Genomic DNA, 12,966 nt, shown 5'->3' on the forward strand with positions numbered 1-12,966 from the left:
GTTAATAAATGTATAATAACATGAATATATGGAAGAGGGGCACCACATGTCATGGTTTAAGCCCAGCCAGCAACCAAGAACCACACAGCAACAGAAGCTGGAGATGGAGTCCTCTCCAGATTTGGCTCCTTCAGCCTTTTTCTTTCTTTTTTTCAGTCTCTCCTAAAGCTTGGCTCCCTAAGAGAGGAGGGTTGTTGCATTGTGCCAGTACTTAACACCCAACTTGTAACTGAAAACCTGGTCGGGTAAAAATAGTCTTGGGAAGTCTGCCTGTCCAGGAAGCATCTGCCATTTGTGGCTTTATGGCTATGTCTTCATGTGACGCTATGCCATGGCATTAAAACCATCCGTAAGTGGAGAAGCCCTCCAGTTTAGCAAGCATCCCGGGGTAAATCCACTCTTGCAGCGCTTCAACACAATTCATGGGTCCTTGCGTTTGCTCACAGGAACAGTGAGTGCCCTGCTGCCTCACCTGTCTTTGCTCCATCCAAAAGTTCCAGGGGTTTTTTCCCCCAAGGGATCTCCATCTTCCAATTAATTAACAATTTTGGGAGTAGACTTCTCTGGCAGCTGTAGGTCAAAAAAAAGGTTGGTTGGGAGCTGCTGTGCTGCTCCTTCCCGACTTGTGTTGGTTAATTGGCATCCCTTCTGGAAGCAGCCCTGCTGAGGCTGCAGAGCTGCGCCGTTGAGTCGTGATCTGCTATTTTGTGCTGCAAAGGCAAAAAAAAAAAGTGCTCATTAATTAGCCTCATTTTAGACAGCACCCAAGTATGGGAGCGTAAGTGTTAACGTCATTAACACTGAGCTTGCTTCCCAAACTGAAAAGGTGTTAAACCAGTATAGCTGTGTTTAAGCAGTCTAAACACCAGCTCTGGCAGCGAGTGATGGGCAGGTACAGCCTTCAGGGGAGCCTGTGCTGGCAGGTTAATTTTTCACATGGTCCTTTCTGTTTTCTTCTTCTTCCCCACTCTTTGACACAACCCAGAGCAAGAATCCAATGTCACGAACACCCCTCTTGAGCAGAGGGAGCAGGTTGGACAGTAACCCCAAACCAGGACAGGTGGGCAGCATTCCCTGCATTGCCACAGGGAATTAAAAAGCTAAATCTGAGGTTGCCTGGGTGAGTGGCTCGGCAGCTTTCTGCAGTGTGTTTCTTGCTCAGGGTTATTACCCAGAAGTGAGTGAAAGCTGAACCAGCAGGACCCCAAGCACTGAGAAATTCGTCTTTATTTTTGCTGCCGCATTAAGCTATTTCAAGAGAAGGACCTGCTTGCATGCAGTGGCAAGGGGCTTACAGTTTATCCTAGAAAACATGCATCCTTTGGGGAGGTCCCTCCTGATTCTCCACACCAGTTTGTGTGTGATGCGGTGGGGAAGGATGATGTACAGGTCCCAAACCGGGGTTCCCTGGGCCATCACAAACTCTCATCCCCTTTTTCCCTGGCACCAGGCTTGAACGAGGAGCTGGTGCAGCTGCTGCTCATTCGGGATGAGCTGCACACGGAGCAGGACGCCATGCTGGTGGACATCGAGGACCTGACCAGGTGAAGGAGGCTTCTCGGGGTATTTCTCTCTCCTCACAGGTCCCAGCTCACTGTCAGCAGTGTGTAGGGTTTTTCTTTTAGCAGACTATCAGTAGGAAGGCCTTTGCCATCAAAGGTAGGTAGAAGGTGACACTGCTGGCTGCAAGGCACACGTTCCTCTGCCGAGCACTGTATGTGAAGAGGGAAGCAGGGCTGAGCAGGACACTGCTTTCTCCTGCAAAACAAGAAGTCAAGGCACTTGTTCTGGAGACCAGCAGCAGCTTCCAGGAGCTCCCCAAACACAGGTGTTGGTGCATGCTCTTGAATTGGCGCTTCCCTTTCCGAAGCTTGAGAAGAGCCTGGGAAAGAGCAATGCTGCAAACCCCCAGTGCGTCCAAGGAAAATCCAGGCAGCTCCCCGTGTCATCCCACCCCTCTCGCTGGGGTGAGCAACAGCCAGTCTGCCTCCACCATCAGGAGGATTTGACTGACAGGAGAATTTCTGAGTCTTTTAAATATTAATGTTCAATAGCTGATAAAATGGAAAGCCTTACAGGATATAGGCAGGTCTCCTAACGGACTCCATCTCCTGGGCAGCAAGGCTAAAAAGGCATTTTCCTTTGAGATAACTAATGATGTGCTGCAGAAACACTAAGTAGTATTGAAAGCTTTGGGGGAAAAAAGCTGAAAAAGGTGATACTGGTTATTGTCAGCGCACAAGGACTGCAGTTTCAGAATTGAGCTTGCAAAAAATGCAGCCTAAATTTGTTTCTAGTTTACAATATCGTGGTGCTGCATAGCAGCTGGTTGAGATTTGATGGTGGTCTGCCTGGAAAAAGTTTCTGCCAACTGGGGTGGCCATGAGGGGTTTGGGGAGCGCTTCTTGTGCTGCCCACGGGGATGATGGCCCAAGGGACAAGCAGGCAGGTTATCACTTCTGAGTCTTGCAAGACATCGTCACCGCTTTTCTTAACGAAGAGCAAGTGCTAAAAGGGGGGGGGATTTGGGATGGGGGATGGAGCTGGGTCAGTAGACAAATGCCAAAGCCACCTCACATCTCTTTCTTCTTCTGTGCTTCGGGAAACACTTTGCTTCCTAGGTGTAATTAACGGCAGTTTAGTAAATAAAATTGTTTGGAAGGCTGGTCAGCATGGTGGGGGCTTTGGTTCTTCCCATCCCAGTATTGTTAGGGGGGAGAGTATGCCAGGCATCCCTGCAGGAGAGGAGGAAGTGATCCCAACTGACCTGAAACTGCTCCGGAGAAGGGTTTCCTCTCCCCTTCGCCCACCTCCTAGTCTCCTCCTGTCAGGAAGGAGCCCAGGCAGAGACCACACATCCCTCACCCACTGCTTGTATTTTCCTTGAGAAAATGTTGGTTTTGGTTGGCTGCCAGAGCAGCACGAATGCTGGCTTGGAGCACAGCCCTGCATGTGGTTTGGGTTTCCACCTCCCCACAGCACAGTGAATAACGCAGCATCTTTCCTCCCCCCAGACACGCCGAAAGTCAGCAGAAGCACATGGCAGAGAAGATGCCGGCAAAATGAACCCCGGAGCCCCGGGAGCAGAGCTCGAGCGAGACTTCATTTTGCTTCTGTGTGTGTCCAAGCGCTGATGTCCACGGTGGCGCACAAGAAAACCAGTGTTAGTCATTGACCATGTCTGAAGCTTTATGTCCAGTGATTGGCCTCTGCTTCTTAATTTATTTTAATTTTTTTACTTGTGCCACTAAATATCAGGCATTTTAATAATATTATTACAAAAAAGTGTACAGTACTTATAACATTATAAATCATGGGTGAGAAGAGAGGGTAGTTTAACTTTATTTTTGTTTGTTTAGAGATTTTCAGTTGAACGATATTTTACCATTGACTACTTTTTTATTCTTCACTGTAGTTTTAAAATAAAGAAACTGTACTTGACGGTGCTATACAAGTCAAAAAAATACATGCCTGCCTCGTAGTGAAGTTGTAGCTTTCAGTAATATGTATATTTTAATCAGTTTTCAACATTTTGTGAATGTTGACTACCTGACATTCATTTTTAGATGTGCTATTAACATTCAGTTGGATTCAGAGAGTTACCTTGAAAGTTTTATGTATAAATATGTAAAATAAAAATTTAAAAAATTGTTTCATATGATACGTCTTTTTGTTGCCTAGTGGTTGACTTTGGTGATGCACCAGTAATGTATTCCTCAAACTAAATGTGCAATTCCTAATTTGTCATCACCAGAAAGAGCCTTTTTTTTTTGCCTATCACATGAAATTACAGAGAGAAGACAGGATTTTTGTAGAGTTATTTATTTGTAAGTTCATAATGTATGTATGACCTGGACTTCAGAGATTCTATAATAACATTCACTGGGCCCTAATATTGTGACTATTGTTAGAATCAGCAGGCACATACTGTAGATGGGTTTTTTTTTTTTAATATATTTTATTGTCTGGGCTAAATATTTAAATGACTCACCAATGTCAGAAATAAAAAAAAATCTATGTTAAAAACCTAAGCAGCATATTAAATGTATTACATACGGTAATTACTCACCTCTCTGCCTTTGGGCTAAGTTCCCCGTTAGCAGCTGTGTTCATCAGCTGAGTGCTGGATGTGTCGTCCTCTGCGCGTACAGGAGGAGGGACACTGGGAGATTAATAGATCTGTCTTCATCCCTCATTTATTTGATTTAATGCTGAAACATCTGGGCCATCCCCTTCCTAAGGCTGCCTGGCTGTAGCCAGCAGCAGACACACATCACGCGCACCAGCTTTTTACATTTTAATTCTTTTTTCCTCGGCAGCAAATTCATCTTAGCGAAGGGGCTGGCTAATGACTTATTCAGGGTGTTTTCAGGAAAGCATGAGCTGCATTAAAATTTCATCCCCCGCCAAGAATGTATTTTACAAAATTACTTTTTTTTTCCCCCCTGTTTTTGCAGAAAGTACAGGTTACGGAAGCGCCAGCCCTCGGTGGGGTTTGGTGGGGCTGGGGTGGTGGGGGCGGTTGGTTTAATTTAGGGTTGTTTTTTCTTTTGCCGGGAGTTGCTCCACGGGGCTTCCAGTGGACAGTCCCTGGCCCAGAGCCCCCGTGGGGGAACCACGTCCCTGCTGGGCAGTGTACCCGAGCAGGAAGCTGCACTTGCCCCCAGCTTTTGGAGAAAGATGCTGGCATGGGTTAGGCTGCAGAGCCCTTCCCTGCAGACCAGATGATATAAATTCCTCTTATTTTGCTTTTTTTCAATCTATGCAGAAAAAAATAAGTAGGTTGGGGTAGTTAGTTTCCTTATATATAGCTCTTGGCTGGCTTGATGCTGTTGCCTGCATGTTGGGAGACCTGGATTTTATATTTCTGCTCTGTAAAATGCTGTGTTTGCAGCGCTCTGAGACCAAAATCATCCCCACGGGCACAGAACGGGTACCTCCATCAGAAACTGCTGTTCAGCTGTCGGTGAGGAGGTGCCTGCCACTGGATTTAAAGCATGAACAGCAAAAGCCCCAAATACAAAAAGGTTGCTCTCAGCTTTAAAAAAAAAAAAAAGCAAGCAAGCCCCCGGGTGCTCCTGGGGAACCCCGTGCCCTCCACAGCCACCCCTACAGCCACCCCCACAGCCACCCCCGGCACCGTGCTCGGCATCGCCCCTGCCAGCATCCAGCTTGTGGGGCACAGGGGTGAGGCAGTCTGGTCAGGCTGGAGTTTCGTTCCCTTGCTAAGTGCCTTTAACTTGCTGAAGAGACTAGTTATTCCGGTCACCTATCACTGGTTTTCCCCCTTACATCCTTAGGGGACAGGTTTGTTTTAAGAAATAAGTGTGTTTCTGGGTAACTGCATCTCCTTGGCTCTGCGTCCCATGTACCGAGGTGTCGTGCTGGTGTGTATGATGGCAATGCTGTGGAATTAATGGATTAAATGACATTTTTAAAAGAGATGGGTGTTCTGTGGTTTCTGAGTGGCAGCTGCTGCCCTGTCACAGGCAATATGTATTTTGTCACCAATTTCTTTCTGGGTATTAGTCCCACTTTGTAAGTCTCTTGTATCTTCCTTACTGGAATTTTGGTTCCTCCTCCCCTCGTCCCCACAAAACATAAACCATCATGCACAGCACTCTGTGTGCAATGGGAAAAGTACCTCCCAAGACTAGAAGTCACCAAAAATACCTGATGCAGTCAGCAAAAACACCTACCCGCCCTGCATATGCACAGGGCTATGGGGCTGGGGGTCCCGCAAACTACTCGCATGGCCCAGCCTGCTGCCCACCGTGCATCAGCCACACTTGGCTGTAGCTAATTATGTACATCCATGGGGAATAGCTGCTCCTCCAGCATGGGATTTTTGGGTGTTCCATCTTTGGGGAGAATTTGGGGGGTTTGTGCTGCCTTGCTTTTTTTTTCTTTTCTTTTTTTTTTTTTTTTTTGGTTACTTTTTTCTTCCATGAATGGGGGCATTTACGCGGTTCCACTTGGGACTCCCAGTATCAGTACTGTAACCATGGAGCCGAATTCCCCAAAGGAGATTCAAAGGGCTTTCAGTCAGAAGGTTGCTTTCAGGGAGTGAGCTCAGCAGGGACAGTAATAAGCAGCTTCTGTTATGACAGTGGCCACTGCTCCACCCCGGGGGACCAGGCTTCAGCATCTGACCAGTGGGTGCCTGAAGCAGCCCTCATGCCTGGTGCCCATAACTGGGGAGTGGGGTGTAGAGTATATTCATTTGGAGAAAACATTCAAATGACTAAAAAGCCAAAGGATCACACAGGGGTATGTTGGACAGACTGGGGCAGGCAAACGTCCACCAGCATTAGCTGCTGACTGCAGTGATGCTGCCTCCAGAGATCAGCGGGCCTTCAGCAAACACATATATAACCCATAGCATGGGGGAAAGAATCATAGACTTAGTAAGGTTGGAAAAGACCTCTAAGATATTCAAGTCCAACCATCCACCCAATACCACCATGACTCCTAAACCATGTCCTGAATTGCCATGCCTACACATTAATTCTTTTTAACACCTCCAGGGATGGTGACTCCACCACCTCTCTGGGCAGCCTGTTCCAATGCCTGACCACTCCTTCAGTAAAGAATTTTTTTCTAATATCCAATCTAAACCTCCACTGGTGTAGCTTGAGTCCGTTTCCTCTTGTCCTATCACTAGTGAGTTGGGAGAAGAGACCAACACCCACCTCACTACAGCCTCCTCTCAGGCAGCTGCAGAGAGCGAGAAGGGCTCCCCTCAGCCTCCTCTTCTCCAGGCTAAACCACCCCAGTTCCCTCAGCTGCTCCTCATCACCCTTGGTCTCCAGACCCTTCCTCAGCTCCGTTGCCCTTCTCTGGACACGCTCCAGCACCTCAATGTCCTCCTTGTCCCGAGGGGCCCAAACCTGAATGCAGGATTTGAGGTGCGGCCTCACCAGTGCCGAGCACAGGGGCACCGTCACTGCCCGGCTCCTGCTGGCCACACCAGTGCTGACACAAGCCCAGGTGCTGTTGGCCTTCTTGGCCACCTGGGCACACTGCTGGCTCGTGTTCAGCCGGCTGTCAACAAGCACCCCCCAGATCCTTTTTCCTCTGGGCAGCTCTCCAGCCACTCCTCCCCAAGGCTGTAGCGTTGCCTGGGGTTGTTGTGACCAAACGCAGGACCCGGTAATTGGCCTTGTTAACCCTCATACAGCTGGCCTTGGCCCATCGAGCCAGCCTGTCCAGCTCCCTCTGCAGGGACCTCAATCAGGTCGACACCTCTGCCCAGTTTGGTGTCATCTGCAAACTTACTGAGGGTGTGCTCAATCCCCTCATCCAGGTCACTGATAAAGATATTACACAAGGCTGGCCTCAACACTGAGCCCTGGGGAATGCTGCTTGTGACCGGCTGCCAACTGGATTTAGCTCTGATCACCACAACTCTCTGGGCTCAGCCATCCAGTCAGGTTTTTACCCATCGAGGAGTACAGCCGTCTAAGCCATGAGCCGCCAGCTTCTCTAGGAGGATGCTGTGGGAGACTGTCCAAGTATCAAAGCGCCAATGACAGTGTCAAAGGCTTTACAAAAGTCCAGGTAGACAACATCCACAGCCTTTCCCTCATCTACCAGGTGGGTCACCTGGTCAGAGAATGAGATCAGGTTGGTCGGGCAGGGCCTGCCTTTCATGAACCCATGCTGGCTGGGCCTGATCTGATGGTTGTCCTGCACTTGCCTGGTGAGCTCATTCAAGGTGAAAGAAAAGGAGGCTGGAGAGCTGTGAAAAATGGTTGCAAAAGTGTGTTGTCTCCCCTGGCTGGCATCACCAGCTGAGACCGAGAGAGCATGGGGTAACATGTGGATGAAATCTGTATCACCCCCTTCTCCCTGCCGGGCCCTGGGACTTGCATGGCCCCATCACACACAGCCTGCGCCACCAGCACAGAGCATTGCCAGGGTCTGGGCAGGGGTGTCAAAACCACAGGGTGCTGCCAGGCTCACCATCTGCACATCACCCACAATCTTACTGGCCAGTGGAGCAAGGGAGAGATGCAGAGCTTTGTACATCTTGGAAACAGTTTTGGAGCTTGTTTTGGAGGTTTGGGGGTTTTTTTAGCAGCTGTTGCAACTTTTTTTTTTTTTCTTTTTGCATGCTGCCTGATTAGCTGGGCAGGAAAGGACCTGCTCCTCAGCATGCCATGCCCTGTCTTGATCGAACTCCCCTCCACCACCACTTTCCTCAGCCAGTCCCACCCATCCAGGGGAAATTCTGCTTGCTCTTCCTTGCCTTCCACCAGCTTGTCTCACAACATAATGTTTCTTTTTTTTTTTTAAGGCTGTCTCTTGGTCCTAAACTCACCTGTGCTTGAAAAGCATGAACTGTTGCATTAAAAAAAAAAAAGAAAAAAGAAAAAATAACATTCTGATGTCTGAGGTAACATCCTGCTGATGTTAAAGCAGATGTGCTTTATGAGCCAGATGCTACCTTTCAAACAAACCTTGTGGCTTGCATTCCCCTTTTATTTTTTTCCTCCCTTTTTTGTGAACCTACCTAGTAGCTCTCTGCCATGGAGGAGCAGCGCTCACTGTGCATGGGGCATGCTGCACATCATCTCACTGGGCACGTGGGTACCACCACAGAGTGTGAGCATGTAAAACCACGGCAGAGCATGCACACAGTCTTTTACTTTCTATTTCAGCCATCAAAAGACAAGCACTAACAAACTTAGGAGAATTGTCATGCGCGGATTCAGATGAGAAGGATTGGCGCGGTGGGACACAACCCTGTGCGTGCTGCCTGCAGTGTCCCTGCTTCCAGCCCGTTCGAGGATGTGCCCTGTTGGTTTGCACTGCTGCCGGGGAAGGTGATTAGCACAAAGGAGCTGATTTTTTTACCTCTTTAAAGCAAACCTGTCCTTGCACAGCCCCGAGGGAGGATCAGCTTTGCAAAGGGCATCCCCAAGGAAAAGCCATCAGGTTGGGGACGCTTACGGTCCGACTAGTTTCCCTGCAGAAGCCTACACCCGCTCCCGGGGAGTTTCTCTTCCTTCTTATTGTAAAGCAAAGTGAAACCCATGTGTGGGACCCTTCATCCTCCACCCGCTGCTCCAGAGGTGACCGGGGACATCCTGCACACTGACAGCAAAGTCACTGGGTTCTTTGCCACCAAGTACCCGGTCTTGTGCTAAAGCAGCATTCCTTGGTCACATGTGGTAGGGTTAGACCTCCCCTCATCTCTTACATCAACCATCAGCTCCTTTTTAGTGGTAAAATATTATTTAAATTTTTTCATCTCTTGACTATGGGGGGAAAAAGGATCTATGCAAAATAAATTATCTTAGTTCTCAATGGTGCATAAGGCTCTGACCCATCACAGCCTCTTCATGACTTAGTATTCCATGCCAAATTGGGATGTTGGCTTTATTGCTGATGGAGCAATTGCTAAAGACTGACGGCAGAACCTGGCCACCATGCTGGTCATTGCCGTACCCACTTACCCCTCAGCTTCCTAACAACAGCACATTTGGGGAAGAAACATGCCTTCAAAAGAAAAGTGAAATAGTTATGGCTGTATGAAAAAAGGGAATTGCAGGGTTTCATGTGGATCTCCTGAGCTCACAGCCTGTGGGCAGCAGCCGTTTCCAGGCAGCTGCCCCAGCACTCCTCCGCTGCTCAACAGTGAAACTGCCGGCAGAGCTGTGGGAGGAGGAATTTTCCCAGGTGTTGGCCTCAGCCCACCCTGGAGGTAGGGCTGACACCCTCAAGCAGGCACTAGTTCAGAAAACTCCCATCAGATACTCAGGGAGTTTTGCTGGAGTAACCAGTGTCACAGCTGCAGAGGACCGAAGCCCCCAGAGCAAGAATAAGAGCTGGCAAGGGGGTCTGCAGAGCTCTGCTGATCCAAAACCACCCAGAGATCTATTTTTGGGAGCAGAGAAGAGATCCACATCACTGTGTCAGACCACTTGTCCTGTACCTTCCTGCTGCCTTGGAACATGAGGTCTGGGGAGAAAAGGGACACCAGCCCCCACATCTCTGCACAGGTCAAGAGCCTGAAGCAAATGTTTTGGGTTGGAAGCTGTGGCTAGAGGTTGTGCATTCATATGTGGGGTGGTTTTGAGTTCAACATCAGGCCAGCAGCCTGCAGCTTAGCACAGCCCACTTGGAAATGGTTTAGGTCTCGTGCAAAGCCCTTGCAGGGCCAAGCAGCTGGAGGTAACCATGAGCAAAATGAAGCCTCTGGGCTCTCGGTGCCTTCGCCAAGGGAAGGACAGCATCTGAAAGTGCCGCAGGCCCCATCCATGTAGAAGACAAAGGGTTTCTTCCTCCTCAGGTTGGAATTTGCTTCTTGTAGTGAACACCCAGCCACAGCCTGGGGAAACAAGACTGACTTTGTCACGGTTCCCAACACATGTTTTCAAGTGACACCCCACCCCCCACCCCACCCCATTTAATTTTCTGTTCGCTGTATAAAATCCAATATTGCAATTTTTTTTCTTAACCAAAACCTGGAGACAGCTGAAGACTCTTTTGTAGTGCTACCATACATTTTCTCCTCTCCATACTCTGTCTCCTCTATGCTAGCAGTAACAAGCTAGTTGACAAGCAGGGCCTGCCCTGGTGCTGGGACATACAGAGCAGTTGATGCTGCCTTGGCCTGGGAGGAAAATACCCAACCTGAAAGTACCAGCTCTTCTGCCAGTCCTTGCCCAGCCTTGCAGCACCCAGTCATCTCCGCTCCTCCCTGCCCAAGCCCCCTTCTCCACAGGAGCTGCTTTACCTTATACCTCAGCTGTGACCCTGACCCCAGCACACCAATTCCTCTCTGCAGGATGTCTTTAGGGTGACGTCCCAGACCAGTCCCAGGGCTGCCCCGCTGTGCGTCTCAGGGCTGTCCCCACACTCATGTGCTCAGCAAGTTTCTTTACGGGCAGCAACTTCCTCTTCCAGCACAGGAGGACCCAGATGTCAGCCGTCATGGGGCGAGCCGCGAGCCCAGTCGTGGATGAGAGACTGACCCCTGCAGTGCCCTGGAGGTCCTCACAATGCCATAAATACATGAACAGCAGCTTCTTTGGATTAGCTACAAAGCCTTTGTTCCCTGACAGTTAGGGCTTCATAGCATGTACTGCCTAGCTAGCTGTGCACAATAGGTGACATGTATGTGCCAGGCTATGGTGAGAGATAAAAGAGGTTCAAATATGTATGAGATGACCTCAAGGGAAGAATCATTACACACACAAGGAAAAAAATGAAATCTGACATGCATGAGCATAGCTCACAGCTCTCCAAATTGCTCTTTCTGATTTCAGAGGGCTGCTCCTCCCGCATGTGGGGCACCACAACTGCTGCCTCTCTTGGCTGTTGAGAGAGAGGGCTCTGTGTGCTACCCTGCCTCAGCGCCCTTGTTAATGGGGCTGTGATGAACAAAGCCTCTTCACTGCCGAGGTAAAGCCAAACATAGCCAGGGAAACCTCCTGGGGCAGCAGCTCTCCCGTGACTCACGGTAGATCCTCGTGAAGGGCTCTTGGTGATGTGTGTCAGGGTGCCAGGCATCCCCACCACCACCCACAGCTGGTTTCTGCACCCCCTCTTACAACAGGCACCTACGACAGCACAACCACCACAGCACCTGGTGTCCCCAATCACACCCAGGTAGATGCGCATCCTTGGGCTCTGCGGTGGAGCCAGCCACGCCACGCTTGCCCTAGCTCATGGAAATGAGGGATTATTCTGCCTAACAGAACAACACAGCCCAACCTGCCCCACAGCTGTCACTGGGGCTTCTTTTGCTTTCTCTGCACATGGGCAAAATGCAGCTCTCCACACTTGCTGGCAGGAGTGGGCCAACACATGCAGTTCCTGGGACCCGATGGGGAATCTCCTCCTTTGAGCAATCACACGGGCTTTGGGAAAACCTTACATATAATTATACATCTTCAAACAGTTTAAATGTGCTGTTTCTTTCATGCTCTAACCAAAGCAAATCCAGAAATTTCTGGTTTGAGTATTTTGAAATTAGAACAAAATTTGTTGCATTTACATTAAAAATAATTTCACAGGTTAAATCTCTTAAGACTTTGTCACGTGACCCATATTTTGCCCATTGACCACTTGCAGTGAGCAGAGCTATAGCCACAGCCCAGCCTCACACACAGCACATACGCGGTGAGAAGGTCTGAGCACGCAAAGGCAGGTGCTGGACTCTGTACCGTCAGCTTTCCTTTGCCGATGCTGAAGCATGCAGCCAGATGTGAAATGAGTCATTAACCCACCGCAGAGCCCCTCATTCATATTTAGTGTAAGCCAGCTAAAGAAAAGCAGTGCTCACCCCTGCAGAGCTTCAGTCGCCCAGCCTGCGTCAGGAGCTCGCATCAGCTGGCTCCCCAAACCCACAGCGGATTAAAGCTCTGCCAGGAGAGATGTACATCCCAATTGGTGGCAGTTAACTAAAATCAGGTTTGTGGTAGCGAGCAAATATTTGTGGTATTGAAAGTTGGAAGTCAAATGGCACTTGCTCACACATGTAATCCGTACTTTACTCACACATGTAATCCTTACTCCTGCAAGCACATCAGCTGCTCCCTCCTAGCAACCATTGCAGGACCCAGGATGTCCCTCCAGCCCATGCTGCCTGTGCCTGGCAGACAAAATACTGCCCTGTGATGCCACAAGTCCTGGGTTCTGCCCATTGAGAGACATTATTTTATTCTAATAATTGCTTTAGTGGAAAGGACCGGTCCCTTTTCCACCTTTCCCACAAACACCTAGGGGATACAATCTGCCTTCGGTCAGGGCTTTATTTCTCTGAGACTGCATTACTACATTTTTTTTTATGCTTACCAAGGTATTACAAAAAAATTAAACATGTCCCTGTATAGAAACTATCTGCCAGAGGAGCACTCAACCTGGAGGAGGAGTGGCATGGGAAGCCAGCAATGCACTCCCTCCCACCCATACAGCACATCACAGCGTGCTTCACCCCGGCGCAAAAACCTGGGC

At 49.1% G+C, this 12,966-nt stretch overlaps 1 protein-coding gene across 4 annotated transcripts in view; it reads left to right on the plus strand.

Moving 5' to 3' along the window:
• Window positions 1-5,442, plus strand: part of SCHIP1 (schwannomin interacting protein 1) — a 44,274-nt gene extending 38,832 nt beyond the window's left edge. For all 4 annotated transcript variants that reach the window (XM_064457893.1, XM_064457897.1, XM_064457894.1 and 1 more), the window contains 2 exons: window positions 1,451-1,544; window positions 3,015-5,442. In XM_064457893.1, coding sequence (XP_064313963.1) covers window positions 1,451-1,544; window positions 3,015-3,066 — 146 coding nt within the window. In that variant the 3' untranslated portion in view covers window positions 3,067-5,442. The remainder of the gene's footprint in view (window positions 1-1,450; window positions 1,545-3,014) is intronic.
• Window positions 5,443-12,966: the final 7,524 nt, after the last annotated feature.

Source organism: Phalacrocorax carbo, chromosome 7 (genome assembly GCF_963921805.1).
Source record: "Phalacrocorax carbo chromosome 7, bPhaCar2.1, whole genome shotgun sequence".
In the NCBI taxonomy this organism is placed as follows: domain Eukaryota; kingdom Metazoa; phylum Chordata; class Aves; order Suliformes; family Phalacrocoracidae; genus Phalacrocorax; species Phalacrocorax carbo.